Source organism: Mytilus trossulus, chromosome 5 (genome assembly GCF_036588685.1).
Source record: "Mytilus trossulus isolate FHL-02 chromosome 5, PNRI_Mtr1.1.1.hap1, whole genome shotgun sequence".
NCBI lineage: Eukaryota > Metazoa > Mollusca > Bivalvia > Mytilida > Mytilidae > Mytilus > Mytilus trossulus.
Window position 1 is genome coordinate 23,468,946 of NC_086377.1, and position 24,841 is coordinate 23,493,786.

The window sequence follows — 24,841 nt, forward strand, 5'->3', positions numbered from 1 at the left end:
TGAGATAAAGAGAGAAACAAACAGATTAGTTTTAAAGATATTTATTTATAGTGGATTGGGAAACAAGTTTTGCAACTTATATTAAACCCTTTCCACTTTGCGGGTGCGAGTGCTGCCTTGTAGCGGCATTAGCCTACTCTTTTTCGAAATCTACAAGGGTGTCTTAAACGTGCAAGAGATATGGCTCTCTCTTAACACGGGTCAGCCATGTATCCTTCCCTTCCGACGGACTATCATCGTTTCCTCAAGACCATACTCGCAAATGGTGTCAAGGGAGAGCCGAAAATTGAGTCTCTGAAATTTTCATCCCAGATGGGAATCGAACCAGGAACCTTTGTGTTAGTTGTCCAATGCACTAACCACTACACCACGGCTCTAACAAACAGATTGATTTGGCCAAAGGGGGAATCATTGGCATGTCAGTGTCTGCATTTATAGAGGTGAAAGTGGTGAAATTGGAGTAACTAATTTAATGATAATAAAACCTCATTATTAGTAATTATCTTTGAAGCAATAACAAACATTTGTCTGATTCACTGTACTATATTCTGAAATCAATATGATACACAAATCTTTTTCCCCCTAAAAATCAAATGGTAGCTCCCTAACGATTTTAACAGAAGTGTTAATTTGGACAATATAAAAAAGATGTAGTATGATTGCCAATGTGACAACTCTCCACAAGAGACCAAAATGACACAGAAATGACCAACTATATGTGACCGAAGATGCATATACACTTATGAAGGAAGGAGACAGGTTCTTCATTTTTCAAGATCAAATATTCAATTCTTTTTTTTAAATCTTACACTTAAAAATAAATTTCATGGATATCCCCTGCATCAAAATGCTTCACAGATCTGTCAAGTCCTTTGAAGTTATTACGCTACCACCATCATCTCTTAATCTCACAATCATAAAAATGTATCAGGTTGCAAAGGATGGCTTTGAGGTGCCTTCAAAAAGGTAGATAGAATAGTGTACTGAGAGAAACAGGAGTAGATTCTCATTTCCACTAGCCATGGACCTGTTTGTAGCTTCAGAGATGGCTCTAACAGAAGTTAAACATGAAGGGTCCTTGACTTATAGGATACTGACAAAAAGTCACAAATAATTGGTTGATGTGTGTGTACATGAGTATATTTCTTGGCAGAATGAAGACATTGTAATATCAAGTCTCTTTGACATCAAAACAATTATTTGATCATCATTGAGTTGTTGTCCTGTCAACATACACGTGGTTTTCATTGATTTGTATTGTGTACTAACAACGACAAAATTATATTGAATTAAATTTGGATGGTATGGAGATAAGTGACAAGTTGGAAAATATCGTTGCAGATTATCAAAGAAACGGTCTTATGATTCTCATTATCATTCGTTTCATGAGGTTACCAAGCGAAATAAATTTAAATCACGACTTTGATGTTTTAATACACGGTACACACAACGACTAAACCATTTTCCTTTACCTGTGAGACGCAGATTTTAATTTCTCCTGGCGTACGTTAACTTGTCAAGATCAGCATGGAACGAATACTTCCAAGATTTTGAGCGTATATGAACGTTTATTAAGTTCACATTGAAACCGATTTAATTGACAGATACAGTAAACACTGATTCTATGAATAACTGTATGACGAAGATCTCCTGTCACGGTCGGTTACTTTCAAAGTATTTATATCAAGTACTATCAACGACAATTATATTTCTAATCTACCTGTTTGTCGGTGTGTCGTAACTCGTACCCGTATACTATTATTAATGATGTGAAATTCACAAGGGTAAAATGTTCTAAGAACTCCGTAATATAGCATTTTATAAAGTAAGATACATTTTAATTGAGTGTGTTAACAATATCAATGTTGAACAATTGACAATTCATTCATTGCTTTGTATCAACACAATGTAATGTAACTGACAAAATCATTTCTGTTCACCTGTGTGACGTACAAGTTTTGATAAATTGACTGGTCTCGTGTCATACGATATAGTACCAGATTATTACAGACTGAAAAGGTCTCTCTCTGCCACCTTTCCCTATGCTCTAAACAAAGACAATTTCATGCAATTGTTTTGGTTAAATACAATGTGAAACTATTTCAACAATTCGTTCAGTGTGTAACCGGAGGCAATCATGTTTGTTCGTTTCAATCTGTTTTTCGATATATGTGTAACAGGAGACGGTTTAACCTCTGTATTTTTCTATGTATAAAATATCTTTCTTTTATTAACTCTGTGTTTTATTTGTTAAAGTCAGCTATAATGTTAACTCAGCCTCTAAAGCTACAGGTATTTCTACATTGTAAATTAATGACGAGTTCCTTTTTATCGTGTGTCCAAATCAACAATACTGTAAATACGTGTGTCTACTCTTCGAACACACCTTTACCTATAAGTACACAGACAAATCAATACTTGACATTGACCTCAATATACCTAAGTTAACTACAAATTGAAACACCTGTAATCGGACAGTTATATTAAATCAAGCGTAATTGATCTTATGGCTCGGAAATGATTAATTCCCGAAACACAAGTCTACTTGATATTTCCGACTATAAATTGTATAAAACCGTCTGTTAACCTTATGTAAAGGTTCGAACCACTGGGCCCTGAGTCTCCTTGGCTGAAGAGATCGAGATAAGTAAGTTTATATAATTTAATAAGGTCTCTCAAAATATCAACAGATGTAAATAATATTGCAATAACAATACAAAGTATCAAAGTCACATAAAATATTACATTGTAAAATAATGTAAAAGCTCCTATCAAAAATGTAAAGTGAATATTAAGTTTCGGCTTCTAAACAAATGGCATTTTACCGTAAATATCCTAAACTGTTAAACTCTATCGTAATCTCATTAAATCTTAAATTCAAACCCCCAAAATATAAAAGCTTCTTAACTCAATTCTTACTAGAACACGCTATGGACTAAAAGCGGACCAAATAAAGCAACGAACAATCACCCTAAGCAATAAAGCATATCGGTTTTATTCAAACCAAGTTGCAGTGTCTTATTCAGACATCGGGGTATAAAACACCCGTAAGCCCTTAATAATAAAGATAAACAACGGCGGTTTTATTCAAACCAAATGTCGATTATGTCTTATACAGACCTTGGCTTTATACGATCAAGCGCCCGAATTAATAAAATATCTACTTTATATACTAATTACAGGTGAAGAAATAACAACTTTAACCAACCGCGTACTTCGATACAAACTTGTATATAAAGGTGCACTCGAATATATTTTAATCCAAACAACTATTGATTACTACCGAGAAGGAAAGAAAAGCTTTTTATCATTTATCTTATGTAAAACACAGAGAACCCTTAGTGATTAACCAATGGAAATCAACTACACTTTTTAGTTTACCCTAGATACGAACATGTAGGCAAAATAATAACAATGACAATGAATTGTAAATTGAAATAAGCCACCCTACATATAATTTTAGATATATAAAAACCGATTCCGCTACATTCCCCCCAACTTAAAAAGCAAATGTTTACATTTGAACATATATTTATATAAAAATTAAAGTCACATTTTAAAGTTCCAGTTGGGTTTAACCACCATACGAGTTTTCCCGTCGACATCAGCAAATGTTGCCACCTGGTCACGTGCGACAAGATCATCCGGAGTTTCTAATTCATTCAAATGAATGGCGTGTTGTCTAGCATATTCCTCCCGTTGTCGCTGTGCCATTTCCCTAGGTGTGAGAGCCTCATAATATACCTCATCGACTTCCACTATTTCCTCAACTACCTCAACCACTTCTTCATCATCGGCGGAGGTTACACCAGTAATGCGGTCTTCTACTAATGAGTCTTCAGTACTATCCTGACTTGGACGGACATACCTAGGCAGGACCGCAGTCCCAGGTTCCTTGTATTGAGGGTTAACGACAGTCACGGCGACAACTGACTTCATCAGATGTTCCATATTACCACCCGTGACCCAATGCATTATTCTGATATGCCGCTTAAGGTCATTCCGTCTGGTGTCTGTAATCCCACATAACGGACACTTATGGGCATGTCTTTCCAGTTCATGGTATTTCTTCCAGTGGCGGACAAGCTGTCTGAAATTGAGTTTTCCTGTACTGCAGGATGCCACTGGACAAGGCATTCCACCAATTGGACAACCAGGTCTTAATACTCGTGTGTCCATGTCCAAGCTAGCCATTTCTCTTGACGATACCGTGTAATCCATTGCTAAAATCGAACAACAATCATCAGTAAAAATAAAAACAAAAGAAAAGAACACAATTATGAAATAAACAAAAACAAAAAAAAAATGAAACTATCTGTGTGCTGTTATTTTTTTATTTTTTTTTATTTGTATGGATGTATATACTTATCTACATATTATTATATAGATACGCGGTAAAATAATGCTGAATATAGATTTTGAAAATATAGTTCATTTAAATCATAAAGATGATAATTAAAACAGACATGGCGCGACTCTACTACATCATGCGCGTGATTTAAATCCTGTACCCACAATACTATAACCAAACACCAGGATTCTAGTCGTGTACAAGCAAAACTTTCCTCTAATAAACTCCTAAGGTCTATAAAAACTTGGGAGGTTCTCTTAACCTAAATCCATCAAATCTATATAGTTTTAAACCTTAGTTAAGGCAATCCTACTTGCAATATATACCTAAAGTGTGTAGTGCAATAATACGATTTTTAGTCACTTCGGCCTTATCGAAACATAAAGCTTTGACGAGCAGAGTTCTTTCACCCAGTGTCAGAGCGAGTATCAATCAATATTATGCACGCGTTTATAGACATGACACACGGTACACTGCTTCGAAATATCATAAATACAGTTTCATGGAAAATTCTGTCATTTCTATAAACTGGCTCCTAAGATCCATGCCATATATATATATCAGTGTATGAAATTTTACTAGTTTTGATATAAGTATAAACAAAAATAAAACAAACAAAATAATAATAACGCAAACAAAAAAAATAAAAATAAAACAAAAATATATATATATATATATGATGTGTTGTTTAATCAGTATGCTGCGATAATGTAAACGCAACATATTATGCCTCTGAAATATGAAAGAGAATTTATGTGTGTGTGTGTGTACCTAACTATCAATACTAATATAATAAAAATGATAAAATGAGAGACCTTTAAAATAAAACATATATACATTTAATCGGGTGAATACTTTAATGGCCTATTAACAGGACGTCCACAGCGTGTTCTACGTGGCGGAGTTTTCAAAATTTCTCCCCTATCATTTTCATTATCATTTATATCAGATTCTATATTTACATCTATATCATTACTATCATTATGTACATCAGTTTCAAACATTTCAACATCTTCATTATGTGAAACATGAGATATTTCATCATCAGAAACATCGTCAATCTGCCATGCTAGAGGGGTTTCTCCATAATACAATTTCAAATGATCAACATGTACAACTATGGGTTTTGTCTGAGGTAACTTTTGAATACGATAGAGAACATCTGATAGTTTTTCTAAAACTACAAAAGGACCTATCCAACCTCTACCAAATTTAACGCCGGCCACAGAAGGACTCCACCTCCAAACAAAATCATTTGTCTCAAAAGATCGTGCTTTAACTCCCCTATCATAATTCTGTTTTTGGCGCTGAGCTGCCTTATCAAGACTCATCCTTGCAAAACAATGTGATTTATCAAGTACATGTTTCAACCACTGTACATACTCAATAGGACAACTACTCTTTGGAGTATTAGGAGGGCTACCAGCTAAAATATCAATGGGGTATGTCATTTCCCTTCCCATCATCATTTTATGGGGTGATAAACCAGTACTATCATGATTTGAGTTTCTATAAGCCATGAGTAAAAACGGCAAATTATCATCCCAATCGTTTCTATTTTCGTTCACAAAATTGGAGAGCATTTTTTTTAATGATCGGTTTTGTCGTTCTACTAAACCATCACTTTGAGGCCTATAAGGAGTGGTTCTGGTTTTATCGATTTCGAGTAATTTACATACTTCGGCCATTAACTCTGAACAGAATTCTCTACCCTGATCTGAATGAATTTGTTTGGGAATACCAAACCTACAGAATAACTCAGTTACTAATTTATCGGCAACCGTTTGAGCCGTGTGATTGGGAACGGCGAAAGCTTCGACCCATTTTGTAAAATAATCTTGTATCACTATAATGTATTCATTATTTTTGGCAGTAATTGGACAATGTCCTACAATATCTATTCCAATACGATCAAAAGGAGCCCCAACTTTTGACTGTTGGAGAGGGGCTTTTCCAGCTCCTGGTCCGGGTTTACCTTTAGCACAATCCCAGCATTCCCTACACCAGTTCATTACATCGGTAGACATGCCTGGCCAGAAAAACCTAAATTTCACTGCCTTAAGAGTTTTGTCTCTACCTAAGTGACCAGCAATTCTCTGGGTATGCAACTGATGCATGATATCTGACCGAATATTGTAAGGCGCAACTAAAACCAAAGACCTGCCCTGTTCAAGTTCATATCTATAATACAAGATTTCATTTTGAATTTCCAGAAGCTCCCAATTAGACCATAAAGACCTTACTTCGAAATTACAATCTGATACATGTAAACGGGGAGGCTTGTGTTCAAATTCAGATTTGAGTTGTAAAATTTTAGAAATATTAGAGTCATTATTTTGCCATTCCCTAATTTGTTCATCAGCCCACTCACTAACCAATTTGACTGAATTTCATTTTCTGGGTCAGAATCAATATCTGAATCTGTACTTAAAGTGTCAATAGTACTTGTATTTTCCCCATACTGTATTGGTAAAACAGCTTGTTTTTCAAAATCATGAAAACAACATCCCTCTAGCTCTAAATTTCCCTCATTTAGACCCTCACAACCAGGACATTTAGAACGTTTACACCTACTATAGGGAATTCTGGATAGGGCGTCAGCGTTACCATGAAGACAACCTCTTCTATGTTGAATAACAAAATTATACGTATCCAAAACTGATATCCATCGGGCAACAATGCCTTCTGGTTCTTTAAAATTTTTGAGCCATACAAGCGATGCATGATCAGTTCTTATCAAGAATTTTTGACCCCATAAGAAATGTCTAAAGTTCTTTACAAAATGAACCACAGCCAGTAATTCTCGATACGTAGTGCAATAGCGTTTCTGTGTGTTGCTCAACATCTTACTAGCGTATGCAATAACTTTTTCGTCATTCCCCTGCTTTTGGGACAGAACGGCTCCAATAGCATTATTGCTAGCGTCAGTATCTATAATAAACATCCCCTCTTCATTTGGATAACTTAAAATTGGGGCTGAAGTTAATTTGTCTTTTAATTTTTCAAACGCTTCTTGACATTCAAGGCTCCATGCAAACTTTCTACCCTTTTTCGTTAGTTCGGTTAAAGGAGATGCAATTTCTGAAAACTGAGGTATGAATCGCCGGTAATAACCAGCCAAACCCAGAAAACTTCGAATTTCATGGACATTTGTCGGTACGGGCCATTTTTGAACCGTTTCTATTTTGGAAGGATCACATGTTATTCCTTCTGAAGATATCATATGACCCAAAAATAAAACGTGATCTTGAAAAAGAGAACACTTGCTAGGTTTTAACTTTAAATTTGCTTCACGAAATCTTTGAAAGACTAATCTCAAATTTGTCAATGTATTTTCGAAAGTATTGCCAAATACTATAACATCATCGATATAGCATAAACATCTCTTCCACTGATATCCCTTAAGTACGAACTCCATCAGTCTTTCAAAACAAGCACCAGCATTTGTCAAACCAAAGGGAAGCACATTGAACTGAAATAGCCCCATATGAGATGTAAATGCGGTCTTTTCTTTACTTTGTTCATCCATCTCCACTTGCCAATAACCACTAGCCATATCTAGCGTGTTATACCATTCGGAACCCCCTAGGGAGTCCAAACAAGTGTCAATTCTAGGGAGTGGATAGGCGTCCTTTTTTGTAACGGAATTAATTCTCCTAAAATCTAGACAGAAGCGAACGGAATTATCCTTCTTTTTTACAAGCAAAATAGGGGTAGCCCAAGGGCTTTCACTAGGCTCTATGATATCTTGGTCTAACATTTTCTGAATTTCAGTTTCTATTACCTTTCGTTGCGTAATATGAGCTCTACGAGGGGGCAATTTAATGGGTTTCGCATCACCAGTGTTAATGACATGTTTTGCTAAATTTGTACGGCCTAGCTTTCCGTCGGGTCCCACAAATATATCTTGAAATTCGATCAAAAGCTCCTTAATTGACTGTTTTTGACTTTCCGTTACTTTAGGAGATATTTTATCAATTATCGGGATTAAATGTTCGGGTAAAGCTTGTTCATGTTTATCATTTATCCCAACATTCACTTTCGTAGCAGCTTTAATTGGCTGTATACACCCTACTATAGAGTTCTTTGACAAAGTAACTACCGCAGAAGAACTATTTAGTGCAGACACTTGAACTTTGCCTTGTTGGGGGTTAATAAGGGCTCTAGCTAACAAAATTCCTTTATTGTCAGGAAACCTAATTGGCTCAAACAAAATTTCACTTTCAACACCTTGAAACCCGCTTATCTTCCCTTCAAAAATTCGTTCAGAAAAAGGGGGTATTTTTTCCTTACTAACTGTCCTTACAAAAGCACAAAGTCTACTATTTTCCTTTTCGAGCTTAATAGAGTGATCAGAAATTTTAATCTCTGCGTTGGCTATATCTATAGAGGCACTATACGTCTCGAGTAAATCCATGCCTATTATTCCTGCCATTTCACCAATGTCAGCAATTACAAAATCATGTGTTATAGCACAGCAATCTAACAAAAGTTGTAACTTAAATTTCCCTAGTACTGGTATCGGCTTACCGTCGGCAGCGATAAGCTCAACTCCGAACGCACCTAATTGCGTCTCAGCAATGCCTAATTTTTCAAATATAGATTTATTTAAAATGCTGACAGCAGAACCGGTATCTAATAAAAGTTTAACATCAATGCTATTTACTTTAGCGGGCAAATATAAACAATTTGGAGTAATATGGTTTATTCTGATTTTCATATTCCCTTTCAACTGTGGGGCCGAACCTTTGGGAACAGGATCAACCCTTACTTGTTTAAATCCCCGTTGTTTTCATTTACATCTTTCTTAACCTTTGGGGGTTGCCTACAACGCACTGCAATATGACCCAGTTCTCCACAGTTATAACAACGAATTGGAGTTCGAAAATTGTGACGCTCTTGATTTCGCGGATTGCTCATTTGTGTAAGTTTTTGGCTAATTTCCTTAAAATAGTCAAGGACCTTCATCAACGCTTCTTCTGATGCATTAGTTTGAGTTTTGCATTCTTCGGGCTTCGGTTTGTCTATGTCTTGTTTTTTAACGGCCTGTACCGGATATTTAATATTAAATTCGGCTTCCTTATCTTTCGGTTTTCTTATATCAGCCTGTGTCCCGACAAATGCTTCATATTCAACAGCATACGCTATTGCTGACTCGATCGTCTTCGGGTGCGAAAATTGTACTTGCTTTTGCATTTCGAAATTTCCAAGTCCATTTGTAAATTGATTTATAGCTAGTTCTTCAAGAACATAGTTAAAATCACTGTCTGGATATGCAAGACAGACAAGCCTACGTAATGCGTAACCGTAATCTTGAAGACTTTCATTTTGTCTACGTATTCGCGTTCTAAATTCACATCTGTATGCAGCGACGCGTTCTTTTGGGTTAAAACGCTGACATAGAATTTTCTTTAATTCTTCATAATTTTTAAGCTGTTCCGCTTTTAAATCACCCAAAATCTTTTGCGCTGAGCCTCGCAAACTCATTGTTAATTGCTGAGCCTTTTCGTCATCGGACCAACCATTCCATGTCGCCGTTTGCTCAAAGTGTACCATGTAATCTTTGTAGTCGGTTGACTTCCCGTCAAACTTTTCTGGTTCCTTTTCACGCCTAGAAATTGGTCTTGTACCTATACTCAAACGCGATATCGGACGAGGGGTAGCAGTTGTTGGAGGATTATATAATCGGTTGTACATTCCAACCGTATCTCGGGACGCCTCCTCGCGACTGGGCAGGTTGTAAGCATGCAACCCTTCACGATTATTTGGAAGAGTTTCTTCGGATTCTCTCCCTGGTCTCATTCGCGGACGGGGATTATTCGAGTCAGAACAATCCGTTGAGTAACCATGCTCTAAGTTAAATTTAACATTCGAATCGCGACTGCTATCCCTTTTAACGCTAAAGCCGGATCGCAAGTTTTCATTCGGAGTACTACTTTTATGCTTATCCCCCTCCCGTGAATATAATTCAAATGAACCTAACTTATTACAATCAGACCTATCAATAGAATCAACCTTCTCACTAGAACCTATCAAAAATCGACTTGCACCATGACCAGGATTAGACAGACCCCTATGATCCTCATAATCTTTAAATGTCTTGAGTCTCATATCCTCTAAATCCCTTTCAATATCGCTAATAAAACTCATGACTCTATTATTTGCCATTTCAACGGGTATGTAATCTTCAGAACTAATATTTTTGCCCCCTTCTGCCATTTTGAAATTATAAATATTCTTAAATAAACTCTATGTTCGAGCTTTCAGTTTCAATAATAAAAAAAAAATACAATATCCTTATCTCTCAGCCTTGGATGTTTTACAACAGGGCCCCACGTTGGGCGCCAAAATGTAACAGGAGACGGTTTAACCTCTGTATTTTTCTATGTATAAAATATCTTTCTTTTATTAACTCTGTGTTTTATTTGTTAAAGTCAGCTATAATGTTAACTCAGCCTCTAAAGCTACAGGTATTTCTACATTGTAAATTAATGACGAGTTCCTTTTTATCGTGTGTCCAAATCAACAATACTGTAAATACGTGTGTCTACTCTTCGAACACACCTTTACCTATAAGTACACAGACAAATCAATACTTGACATTGACCTCAATATACCTAAGTTAACTACAAATTGAAACACCTGTAATCGGACAGTTATATTAAATCAAGCGTAATTGATCTTATGGCTCGGAAATGATTAATTCCCGAAACACAAGTCTACTTGATATTTCCGACTATAAATTGTATAAAACCGTCTGTTAACCTTATGTAAAGGTTCGAACCACTGGGCCCTGAGTCTCCTTGGCTGAAGAGATCGAGATAAGTAAGTTTATATAATTTAATAAGGTCTCTCAAAATATCAACAGATGTAAATAATATTGCAATAACAATACAAAGTATCAAAGTCACATAAAATATTACATTGTAAAATAATGTAAAAGCTCCTATCAAAAATGTAAAGTGAATATTAAGTTTCGGCTTCTAAACAAATGGCATTTTACCGTAAATATCCTAAACTGTTAAACTCTATCGTAATCTCATTAAATCTTAAATTCAAACCCCCAAAATATAAAAGCTTCTTAACTCAATTCTTACTAGAACACGCTATGGACTAAAAGCGGACCAAATAAAGCAACGAACAATCACCCTAAGCAATAAAGCATATCGGTTTTATTCAAACCAAGTTGCAGTGTCTTATTCAGACATCGGGGTATAAAACACCCGTAAGCCCTTAATAATAAAGATAAACAACGGCGGTTTTATTCAAACCAAATGTCGATTATGTCTTATACAGACCTTGGCTTTATACGATCAAGCGCCCGAATTAATAAAATATCTACTTTATATACTAATTACAGGTGAAGAAATAACAACTTTAACCAACCGCGTACTTCGATACAAACTTGTATATAAAGGTGCACTCGAATATATTTTAATCCAAACAACTATTGATTACTACCGAGAAGGAAAGAAAAGCTTTTTATCATTTATCTTATGTAAAACACAGAGAACCCTTAGTGATTAACCAATGGAAATCAACTACACTTTTTAGTTTACCCTAGATACGAACATGTAGGCAAAATAATAACAATGACAATGAATTGTAAATTGAAATAAGCCACCCTACATATAATTTTAGATATATAAAAACCGATTCCGCTACATATGAACTAGTTTATATGTTTGGTATGGAAATGTCGACTGATTCTTGACTCATTTTTGAACGACGATGCCTTAGTAATGCCCATATATTTGAAATAAATACAATATACCAATTTAGTAGTATAAATTCGTAGTCAAACCAAGTTATTAAAATGAAAGATACCAAGACCACACATCAACAACTACTTCTGGGTTCTAGGACCCGAGTCTCTGTTTCATAAATCAGTGAGACGATAAAGTTTTCATAATTTACACTAAAACATATATATATATATATTTGCGCAAGTATATCTACACAATACAACATACAATATTCACAATAAATTATTCCCTTAAATAAATTCCCCCAAGTTATATTTGAAAAATTATAATCTTAACCCTTATTTAATTGTAAAGTTAAATTCCATTCCTATCTCTATATTAAATAAACAGGATTTATTTCCGAGGTGTGGCGAAGTAAATTGGACAAAATTATCTCCCTTACATCTAAATGCACCTACCTTGTTAGTCTCTTTAACAGACTGTGGCTCTCTAAATGATTAAGAAATTTGAATGGGTAAAACGTTTGTATATATAGTGCCAGAGCACCTAAACTTATTAACATAATAGTATCCAATAGGATTTGAGTTCAGAAATCAAACTAATTAGATTTACCTTTACTTATTTGTTATTAAAATGTAAAATGGCGTACTCCTAAAAGTCGAATCAAGCTTAGCCTATGTAAAATTCAGAGATACGACATTCGGAACCTCTCTAAATAGCAGCTATTTACACACGAGAAGAATTTCAAAATAATTTCATGAAAATACAGTAAATTATGGGTAATAAGTTTTTTTTTAAAAGTAAAACAAAGGGACAAGCAATGTCCGGGTAAATTAATTTGTGAAACGGGAAATTGATTAAGTAACCTCGGTCTATTTTGGAAAAATAATTGGTTTGAAATTCCCGGGAAATACGTCAAGATAATTATAAAAAAAAAATATGCGTCTCCGCCACATTCCCCCACTTAAACCATATATATATGTATTGGTTTATACCTAAAACATATAAAAATAATCAGGAAATGAATTAATCAGATCAACAATATTATACATAACTATAAAATATATCAAATTAAACAAATGTCACAACTAACTATTCATCTTAGTTTTGGTTCTTGACAACTGTTACAAGTTTCCCGTCCTGTTCCACCATATCTGTGTCCATATCTCTATATATTATCACCTACTTCCACAACAACTGTTTCCTCTGTTGTGTATATTTTCTCCTTAATTGGTGGAATATTTAGTCCTGGCGAGATATATCTTGGATTCATGAGGGTTCTTCTAGTTGTACCATCAGCAGTTCTTTTGCGGCGAACACAGTGTAGTGGTGATGATGGCACAGATGTTCCCTCAATTCCATCATTTAAATAATTATTAATGGTCGGACGATTCAACGAGGTATCAGTAAAGGAATATACTCCACAATGATACTGGTCACCGACTTAAAAGTATATTCTCCATTGTTTCATTTCTGCCGTTTTCTAGCGCACCCTGATTGTAGCAGTCCTATCATCGAGGTCGACGAGGACCTGTTTGCGTCTTCCCGTTTAATTTAATGTCAATTTACATTGAACTTGCATGATATATTTGCCACTAGACGTTAAGCATTTCATCATGTTAGGTTTTGACGATTTGGTACTTCTGAAGATGCGTGGTGTTTCTGTTAAGATATGGTGTATAGGTTAAGTGGCTTGGTTTAGTGTTTGTTGTGCAGGAGAGTTTAGGTGTAATTTTACTCTTTAAAAAGAGGAATAAAGCTGTTAAGGTCTGATACAACATTTAGTAGAAATCTGAGCATTCTATTCGTAACTACTAATAAAGTAATTAAAGTTAGAATGATAACTTAACTCTACAAATTTTTTTTTAATTATAATTTTAACATTGAAATGTGCAGCTTTGGCAGGTAAAAGCTTATGATATTTATATAATTTCTCGCCGTCAATCTGTAAACTATTTGCTAAGTAACAATCGAATGTTATCGTCGCCGCGCTGAGGAAAAACCCTACACTTGACGCGCTTACATTTGCCAAAAGCGCATACGAACTCTTTATTAAATAGTTATCAAAGGTACCAGGATTATAATTTAGTAAAAAAAAAAACGATCTTTGAAGCTGGATATCATTTTTCCTGGCAAATTAATGTCTAGACCACTGCTAGTTGGAACTGATTCGTTATGTATCATAAGTAATAGATTAACGACTCTACCTTTAATGCTTTGCATTTTAGCGCTTGTGAAATGATATCCAACATGGGAACATACGGTGATGACACTCCGTTAAAGTAGCTGTGTATGATATATTTTGCAAAACTTTTTGGAATTTTTGATCCCCAATGCTCTTCAATTTCGTACTTGTTTGCCTTTAAAAATATTTTGATATGAGCTTCACTGACGAGTCTTGTGTAGACGAACCGCGCGTCTGGCGTACTGTATTATAATCCTGGTACTTTTGATAACTATGTATACCTCAATCGCGTCATTATGAGAAACACCGTACCATTTGTATAATGATCATCTTCTGTGTGCAATTGGTGTAAATAAAGGCAACAGTAGTATACCGCTGTTCAAAACTGTTTTTTCTTGTATTTTGTATATTTCGTGAAAACTCCTCCGATGTAGGAGTATTAGAAATATTCCCGTTGGGTATTAGAATTCATGGAATCTCTTAGTCCTATTACAACTTCTGTTTAATTTCCTATCTGAAGTGGAAGTTTATTAAACGAATGACTGGTCAGATTGAGTAAAGTTGGCGAACCTGCCTGGTCTGCATTTGACAATTTTTCAAGTTTGGTTATCAAAATAAAGGAGTAGGCTGTTACAAAATATTAGAAATTAAGGAATGTATCTTCCTCATGCAAAGCTCTGATTCCTTTCAAGGTTTTGGCTATACTTTTTGGACCTTTTGAATATTAGCTCTTCATCTTTTATATAAGCTTTGGATTTAAAATATTTTGGCCACGAGCATCACTGAAGAGATATGTATTGTCGAAATGCGAATCTGGTGCAAGAAAATTGGTGCCGTTAATTTCATTCAGTAAGACCCCTTTTTGGCCCAAAAATATTGCAGTTTTACAAAATTGTGAAAATGAAAATTTTTAGTTACTTATTGAACAGTAAAATGCTTCTGCTTCATAAAATTGTGCTGTTTTGACAATTCATTGCACATATATCGGGAACTAGCACCATTAAGTCATGCTTACTAACTGAAATCTTCACAATGTCAGCATATTAGTTAAATTTTAGACGGTTTTCGCGTAAATCGAAAGTGCACGCATTCGTGTTCATCCTTAATATCGAAATGCAAGTTGTATTATATGACAATACATAACATAGATAAAGATTGAGGATTCAAATTTGTCATTTAGTTTAAATTAACATGCTCAATTTCATTTTGTCAGGATTTTTTTTTTTGCATCACGGTAACAGTACTCGCGTACCTATTGTTGTGAATACTTTAATTACTTTTTGGGCAACATGTATTTGCCGGTTGGGCTAAGTATTTACAGGTCAAACTCGTGATATGGTAATCCGTAACAATCCGGGAAATGTCGGTTGTAAGTATACTTTCCATTTCAAAGTGAAGCGAACATATGTAGCTATATTTTGTCACTTTTTCCACGCTCAAGTCGTGTCGTCCGCAATCTCGTATCCATCTTTCACTCTTCAATCTATTCCGTAATGGTTTTGGGAACGGAATAAAATACACATCCTTCTCTGTGAGTCTTTTGGTGTCTATTGTCACTCTTACAAACCCTCGAAATGCAATACTTAGTATAGTTTATCAAAATTGCCTTTATTTACCGTAGTTACAATGGCGGATTTGCAAATTATGTCCGCCTTTCGGTACAGCCAACAAAGATTTCAATATTCCGAACTTATTTACTCCCGGTTTTACTAATTATCAAACAATTTGCAATCATCTATTTTCTTAATAACAAAAAATAAAAATCAATTTGCATGCACCTGTCGGTAAGTACAGTGGTTGGGTTTTTTTTGGCGTGGATATAGCTGTTTTTTTTACATAGATCAAACAGTTGGTTTTCCTGTTTGAATTATGTATCACTAATTATTTTGAAGTCCTGTATGGCTTGCTGTTCGGTGTGAACAAAGGTTCCATGTTAAAGGCCATTTTTTATTTACCTATATTAATTTTTAATATTGTTATACATTGTGATTCGGATGGAGAGTTGTCGCATTGGCACTCATACCACATCTTCATATCTATACTGAAAATTCAAATTAAAGCAAACATTTTCCAGCATTTTTTTTTCTGAGAAATGTCAAACATATTCTGTATTCACATAATATTTGATTGTCTTTTTTCACTCTTAGTTATTATTTTAATGTATATCCACCAGTAAGTGATCAATGACAGGTAAAACAACTGATGCTGCTTTTTTAGCTCCAATATTGACTAAATGCAATGTACAGTCTGCTAAAATGTGGGTTACTTTTTTAACATCTGTAAATGCTCTCTTTTAGTGTCCAGCAATAAAATTGGCGTTATCACAACCCAGAGCCAAACAATTAGACCATGGTATTTTTCTTCGACTAAGCTTTTCATTTATCATATTAAAGATGTGCTTCCCTACAACATACGATACATCTTAATGATAGCTAGTCTTTAATAATTAATGACTGAATACATAAAACTGGTAAAAGTTGACAAACGTATAACTTAGAATTTTCTTATTTCAGGAATAAATTACCTAAGCCGTATTTAGCACAACTTTTTTGGAAACTTGGGTTCTCTATGCTCGTGTAAATAATTATAATCCGGGTACCTTTAATAACTATGTATATTTATGTGTCACAGAAAATAAAGTGCTATGTAATGTATTCACTTATTGTATTTATAATCATATTCAAACTCAAAATCTAAAAATGTTTTTGTCGAGCCTTCGACATAGCGATCCTACATTCCGTCGTCGTCGTCCAGAAAAAAATAAAATCACAAAAATACTGAACTCGGAGAAAAATCCAATGGGAATGTCCAGAATCACATGGCAAAATCAAACAACAAAAAATAAAAAAACAAATGGACAAGAACTGTCATATTCATGACTTGATACGGGAATATTTACGGTGTGGTTAAATTTTTTGAAATTTTAATAGCTTTCTTAAACTATCCTGGATTTGTACCAACTGTGGACAGAAAAAAAATGAGAAAGGAAGCTTGTTTGAGAGGCATAGATTACCAAAGCCGTATTTGACACATTTGTTTTGAACTTTGGATCCTCAATGCTCTTCAACTTTGTACTTGTTTGGCTTCATAAATATTTTAAGCGTCACTGATGAGCCTTATGTAGACGAAACGTACTAAATTATAATCCTGGAACCTTTGATAACTATTTTGATCATAAGACAGTATCCAGAAGTATTAATGTTTGTATAAATAATATTCCTGGGTTTTTAAGTTTTTTAAATTTTAATAACTTTCTTAACTAACTTGGATAAAATCTTGTTTATGATCAAAAGCTCATATCTAGAAGAAAATTTTGTACCTGTTTATCCGTATTTTACTTAGAATTAGGCTGATTTCCCAAGATGACCTCTCTTGTGACAAGACTTACCTATATTTGCCACTGGACGTTAAGCAACCAACAATCAATCTTTTTTTACTTGAAATACAGAGATAATGATTAATCATGTTGGCTGTTCATAACTGTACTATGATATATAAGCAAAACGATTTTATGGAATTTATTTGATAACATCACAAAGCATTGCAAAGTATATCAGTTTTAAAACATTTCTAAAAGCTGAAAAACGGGTGTTTTAAAGAAAGAAAAAATGCATAGTCAAACTATATCTGTATTGCTTTAATTATATGTTGATTGGTCCGAGTACACAGTTATTTCGTAGTGCATTTCTTTTAGACAATAAATGAAAATAATAAAATCCCACCTGCGCTTTCTCAATAATATTTTTACAGTGTGTTGTACTGTCTCAATTTGTCATATCTTTATAGTTTAATTATGCAATTTAATATTTTAACTATTAGGTACGATAATCTAAAAATCTTATTAAAGTACTGTAATTAATTTATTTCGATTAATTATCTAAAACAAATGAACTGATAAACCCATTTCAGGGTCTTATATACATGTAGCCGACGAGGCAGTGTGTGCTTTATAAGTATGTTCACAGTTTATTTCTGCGTCATTTTGGTCTCTTGTGGACAGTTGTCTCATTGGCAATCATACCACATCTTCATTGGCCTTCGTTTACTTTAATGGTCCCAGCCCTTAAAGATATACTAGTATACTTAACTATTCTTAACCCCAAATTTTACCCTTACCAATATACCTAAACCTAACACTAGTTAGACCTAATCCTAAAACAAAACCCAAACCACTAACCATAACCCTTGAATGCCTTGATTAATGGCTTCTCATTTAAGTTAAGTATAAGAACTGACCAGAAGCATAAATTACACATAAAAAAAAAATAATAAAACATTATATATCTCATACCGACACAGTCATGGGACAAAAGTGAGTTCTTACTAAAAAAAAATGTCCCATCATTTCAACCAAAATCGATATGTTTCAAAAATATTACCAATTAACTGTATGATCGATGTTTATAAAAAAAAATACCTATCAAGTATTCTTAAATGGCCTTCATAACACATATGGGAGGGGGGTATTTTGCTATTTAAATTTAATCTTTGTTTCTTGTCTGGAGACGGTTCTAGTTTCCCGTGCCTTCTGTTTGGTGCTGAGTGTCTTTTCTTTGTATGTGAAAATGGTTGGTACATAATTAATATCCTCTGGGTCATCACTGTGCCACCCGTCAACAAAATGAAGTGAACAGATGCGAACGCTGTCCTTTGGCTCCTAATCAGCTCTATTAATGATCTTTGTCCACAATGACCTCTTTCTTTTATATTTGGGAAACCTAAAGAAACTTATACCGGCATTTCTTGCTGCCTCATTTGCCTTACTGTGACCACAAATATGCACAACAACTCTTTACCATTCTCGTTTGTTTACGCTGTTGTTATTGATCCACCCAGAACCCGTTACGCGCATTGGTGAGATTCAGGACCGCAGTTACAGTCAATAAGGTTATTTCTATAGTTAAACCCGATACCATATGGTAACATGGTATACCATGTTCACTGTTGAACAGCATAACCCCCATACACCTAACATCTATTCAAGAGAATAACACGAGTCGCATCGGGTGTCTGACAACATTCTCTTTTTCAATTCTCTCTGTGACTGATTAATCCCTCAATAACTTGGCATCTAGTTTCATGACAGCTGTGAATTACCTGACTCCTTGATAATAATGAGAGGGAAGCACAAATTCCTTTAAATTCAAAAGTCTCAAAACAGGGATCGAGCAACTTTTTCACCAGTGGTGGTGCATTTAAATAGCACTGCTTATAGCTATATCTTCATGGCTTCCTTCGATATACCATAGCAAATCTGAAAATTGTATTTTTTTTTATCCTTCTAAATTAAAACTTCTCAGTCAAGTTTTACATGTTGCTTATTTCAACAACAAAAAAAGGCCACTTTTATCAAAGTAATATGTTGTTCCTTTTTTCCTTAACTGGTTCCTGTACTCGGTGAACCTGGTAGTTGCCAATCTCTTGATTTCTTGTAATGGTCTTGCCCTTTAAGTGTCAAAGTTATAATTCTCCGTCTTGCATCTGGCCCATCGCAGCAATGTCTGATCGCTCCTCAGATGATGCCTCTCTAGAAAATGTTAACATGATGGAACAACTTCATCACACCACTTACAGTTTTAGTGCATAGGTTTTGAGTAACAGATAACCAAAGTAGATAATTCAAACTGAAAAAAATACATCTACAGGACAATGGTAAAAAATTGAAAAAAAACACAGATAATCACTTTTAAAGTTCAAAAAATTACGTACGCTTAACATTTCATTTGTATCTGAAAAATATTTTATAAAAAGACTATTTTTAATATGTACAAATGTTTACATAATTTAATATGTTATCACGTATTTATGTTATAATGATAGATGGTATTGATAAGAGAACTAAGTTCATTCAGCTTTCGAAATAATATCTTAAAAAAATAAATCTTTTTTTTTTAAAAGTACATGCAATTTTTTCTTTTTAAAAAGTGCAAGCATTTAAGGCATAGAACACTCAAATCTTTACATGGAAGCTTTTGAAAAAAGTTAATAGTATTTTCTGGGACGCAAATAATAGAAAGGGGATAAAAAGTAGAGTATAAAGACTAGGTACATGTATGATATTCATGTCAGTCTATGTAGACACGAATGAGATATATTTGAAGTTTGTTTTAATTGGTATTTGTAGAGCATAGTATTTCATGTCCTGTATTTTTTTTCTGAAAGTCTTATTATGAAGGAACAGTTACTGTGTGAGATGACTTGTTCTATAGTACCTGTAATGCGTGTAGTCTTAAAACATATTCATTATTGAAGCAAATACGTTTTATTTAACATTTAATTGTGCATAGTTAGATCAATTACAATATTATTATTTTTTTCTAGAAATATTGAATTACTGTCATTTGAATATTTGACAAAGAATTGACAAAAAATTGAAGTTCATGATATAATTTACCAGTTCATAGTAATAATATATTGAATAATCCACAGCTAAATGTCGTCTGCTATTAGGACATGCGGTGATCGTGCTAAGTTGAATCAAATTTTAACTCTCAGTTGATTGTAAATCGATATCGATAACTTCTCTGTATTGTAAAGTTTATATACAATTATTACATATTATATATCTGTCATTATATGTCCATTTTTACTTTAGAATTTTAGCAACTGTAGATCTTAGTAAATCCTCGCACCTTGCTTGAATTTTATGAATGAAATGTGCTGACATGCACAGAAGAACACATGTGTTACTTAATACGAACTTTGAATAGAAGCACTATTTTTTTATGTTTTGGCAACTGTTTTCACAAACTCTTTGTAATTCCTTTTAGTATTTGTTTTCAATGTTTAGCAGATTTAATGCTCAATATCATTGAAATTTAATTTTTTGGTCTGCCAGTAAGTGACACTGTAATAGGAGACGGTTCGACCTTAGTATATTTATTATGTATCAAATATCCTTTTTAATTATCTGTGTATTTCAATTGGCCAAGTCAGCTGTAATGTTAACTCGCCATCTAAAGCCACCGTAATTTCTACATTGTGATGATGACCTCCTTTTTATCGTGTTTACAAATCAACAATACGTGTGTCTACTTTTCGAACACATCTTTACCTATAACTACACTGACAAATCAATACTCTAATACTGATCACGGACTTTGATTTCAATATCTCTATAAATTAACTGTAAATCAAAATACCTCTTACCGGACAGTTATATAAAATTAGGCGTAATTGATCTCATGGTTCGGAAAAAAATCCGACTCTAAATTCTAAACCGTCTGTCAACCTCGTTTAAAGGTTCCAACCACTGGGCCATGATTCTCCATTGCCGGTAGAGTTACGTAGTCTTTATAATTTAATAAGGTCTCTCAAAATATCAACAAAGTCACATTAAATATTTCATTCTAAATTAATGTATAAGCTCTTTAATGTAAGATGAATATTAAGATACGGCTTCTATATAAACAGAATTCTACCGTAAATACTCTAAACTATTTAACTTTATCGTAATCTCATTACATATTAAATTCAAACCCACAAAATATAAAAGCTCTGTAAATCAATTATAACAAGAATACGCTGTGGAATAAGACTAGAACTAAATAAAATAAATCAAGGAAGAATCACCCTGAGAAATAAAGCACATCGGTTTTATTCAAACCATGTTGCAGTGTCTCATTGGGGTATTATTAGCTCGTAAGCCCTTAATACTACAGATAAACAACGGCGGTTTTATTCAACCCAAAATGTTGATTATGTCTTATACAGACATTAGCTTTATACGGTCAAACGACTAAAATAATAACATTTCTACTTTATATACTAATTACAGGTTAAGATATATCACATTTTACCAACCCCACACTTTGATACAATTGTTGATTACTACCGAGAAGAAAAGAAAAGCTTTTAATCATTTGTCTTATGTAAAACACCGAGAGTCCTAACTGCTTTACCAATAAAAATCAACTACACTGTTTAGGACCCTGGATTCAAACATGAAAGCAAATTAATAACGTGTAAATAGAAATCGGCCATTACACATAATTGTGAAACCCCCAAGGGTCACTGGGGTATAGAAATATGGTCCCTTGGTCTTCTTCCGACCGGCAGTAAAACGCTTGCCGGGACGTATCAAGTTCGCAGTCACGTCTGGTCAGAAGGGGGACGTTAAATCCGATGCCTCGTTTAATGAGAGTTCCACGCTCTTTGCACGTTAAGAACCCTTGCAACAACTCTTTTGAGGGGTCCGTAGGTGGCCTGTTGCAAAGCAAAATTTCAGTCCCTATCCAAGATACCCTCATTTTCCAGTATCAGTCCAAATTTCCCCGACCATCATCCCAGATAGCCTATATAATATCAACCTACCAATTGTATTTATTGTGAACTTGTTCTCGTCCTGAATATGCATGAAATTTTTGCCACTGGACGTTAAGCAACAAACAATCAATCAATCATAATTTTGAATATGTTCTAAGTTCAGTATAATTTGGTTTAACAAGCTGTATTATTTCCAAAAAAAAATTCACTGCACCCGAATTCATTTGCATTATTTAAAACGAAAATTCGAGTAAAGGCATCAATATCTTGGGAACTAATATGAGCACCAAAGATGTCACATCTGTGGCCTGCATCGTTAATATAACGTGTTAGTTGTTATGTTGATTTTAGCGGACCATAAAACATATAACTGTAAAAAAGAACTCTAAATGTATAACGACTATCCTATACATTTTCAAAAACATGTCCAGACTGACGAGGACGACAGCGGGATGCCAAGTGCCTTTGGAAAGGTGAGCTAAAAAGCCACTTGTGAAAAAAGATATATTTTTCTACTATGGTCATAGAGCAAGAAAAACTTAGGAAATATGGCAATGTCATGAAGACACAAGACGAATACTTTAGTTAATATAAAACTTAATTCTACTGTTATTAAAGCTGTTTAAACCTTGATACTAATAATAACAACTTACATTTGGTTGTATAAACAAATCTTGATCAGCCATCTTTCTGAAAAAATAGTCATATATCAATATCTTAGCAACACACAATATTTATCACTTCGTTGTTTCAGTATCTAATGCAAATAATAACAATTTACATCTGGTTGTATAAACAAATCTTCAGCCATCTTTTTGAAAAAATAGTCATATATCAATATCTTAGCAACACACAATATTTATCACTACGTTGTTTCAGTATCTAATGCAAATAATAACAATTTACATCTGGTTGTATAAACAAATCTTGATCAGCCATCTTTCTGAAAAAATAGTCATATATCAATATCTTAGCAACACACAATATTTGTCACTACGTTGTTTCAGTATCTAATGCAAATAATAACAATTTACATCTGGTTGTATAAACAAATCTTCAGCCATCTTTCTGAAAAAATAGTCATCATTCAATATCTTAGCAACAAACAATATTTATCACTACGTTGTTTCAGTATCTAATGCAAATAATAACAATTTACATCTGGTTGTTTTAACAAATCTTCAGCCATCTTTCTGAAAAAATAGTCATATATCAATATCTTAGCAACACACAATATTTATCACTACGTTGTTTCAGTATCTAATGCAAATAATAACAATTTACGTCTGGTTGTATAAACAAATCTTCAGCCAACTTTCTGAAAAAATAGTCATATATCAATATCTTAGCAACACACAATATTTATCACTACGTTGTTTCAGTATCTAATGCAAATAATAACAATTTACATCTGGTTGTATAAACAGTTCAGCCATCTTTCTGAAAAAAAAATAGTCATATATCAATATCTTAGCAACACACAATATTTATCACTACGTTGTTTCAGTATCTAATGCAAATAATAACAATTTACATCTGGTTGTTTTAACAAATCTTCAGCCATCTTTCTGAAAAAATAGTCATATATCAATATCTTAGCAACACACAATATTTATCACTACGTTGTTTCAGTATCTAATGCAAATAATAACAATTTACGTCTGGTTGTATAAACAAATCTTCAGCCATCTTTCTGAAAAAATAGTCATATATCAATATCTTAGCAACACACAATATTTATCACTACGTTGTTTCAGTATCTAATGCAAATAATAACAACTTACATCTGGTTGTTTTAACAAATCTTAAGCCATCTTTCTGAAAAAATAGTCATATATCAATATCTTAGAAACACACAATATTTATCACTACGTTGTTTCAGTATCTAATGCAAATAATAACAACTTACATCTGGTTGTATAAACAGTTCAGCCATCTTTCTGAAAAAAAATAGTCATATATCAATATCTTAGCAACACACAATATTTATCACTACGTTGTTTCAGTATCTAATGCAAATAATAACAATTTACATCTGGTTGTATAAACAGTTCAGCCATCTTTCTGAAAAAATAGTCATCATTCAATATCTTAGCAACAAACAATATTTATCACTACGTTGTTTCAGTATCTAATGCAAATAATAACAATTTACATCTGGTTGTTTTAACAAATCTTCAGCCATCTTTCTGAAAAAATAGTCATATATCAATATCTTAGCAACACACAATATTTATCACTACGTTGTTTCAGTATCTAATGCAAATAATAACAATTTACGTCTGGTTGTATAAACAAATCTTCAGCCATCTTTCTGAAAAAATAGTCATATAT

At 33.8% G+C, this 24,841-nt stretch overlaps 2 protein-coding genes across 2 annotated transcripts; both read right to left on the bottom strand.

Annotated features, from left to right (window-relative positions):
- Positions 1 to 5,190: 5,190 nt before the first annotated feature.
- Positions 5,191 to 6,468, bottom strand: LOC134717765 (protein NYNRIN-like). Its single transcript, XM_063580258.1, has one exon. The coding sequence runs from the start codon at positions 6,466 to 6,468 to the stop codon at positions 5,191 to 5,193; it is 1,278 nt and encodes a 425-aa protein (XP_063436328.1).
- Positions 6,469 to 9,118: 2,650 nt separating this feature from the next.
- On the bottom strand, positions 9,119 to 10,994 carry LOC134718674 (uncharacterized). Its single transcript, XM_063581330.1, has one exon. It carries the CDS (start codon positions 10,568 to 10,570, stop codon positions 9,119 to 9,121), a length of 1,452 nt encoding a protein of 483 aa, XP_063437400.1. The 5' UTR covers positions 10,571 to 10,994.
- Positions 10,995 to 24,841: the final 13,847 nt, after the last annotated feature.

Excerpts from the sequence above, each read along its gene's own strand:
- LOC134717765 (XM_063580258.1), bottom strand. The coding sequence starts at position 6,468 with ATGCATCAGTTGCATACCCAGAGAATTGCTGGTCACTTAGGTAGAGAC.
- LOC134718674 (XM_063581330.1), bottom strand. The coding sequence starts at position 10,570 with ATGGCAGAAGGGGGCAAAAATATTAGTTCTGAAGATTACATACCCGTT.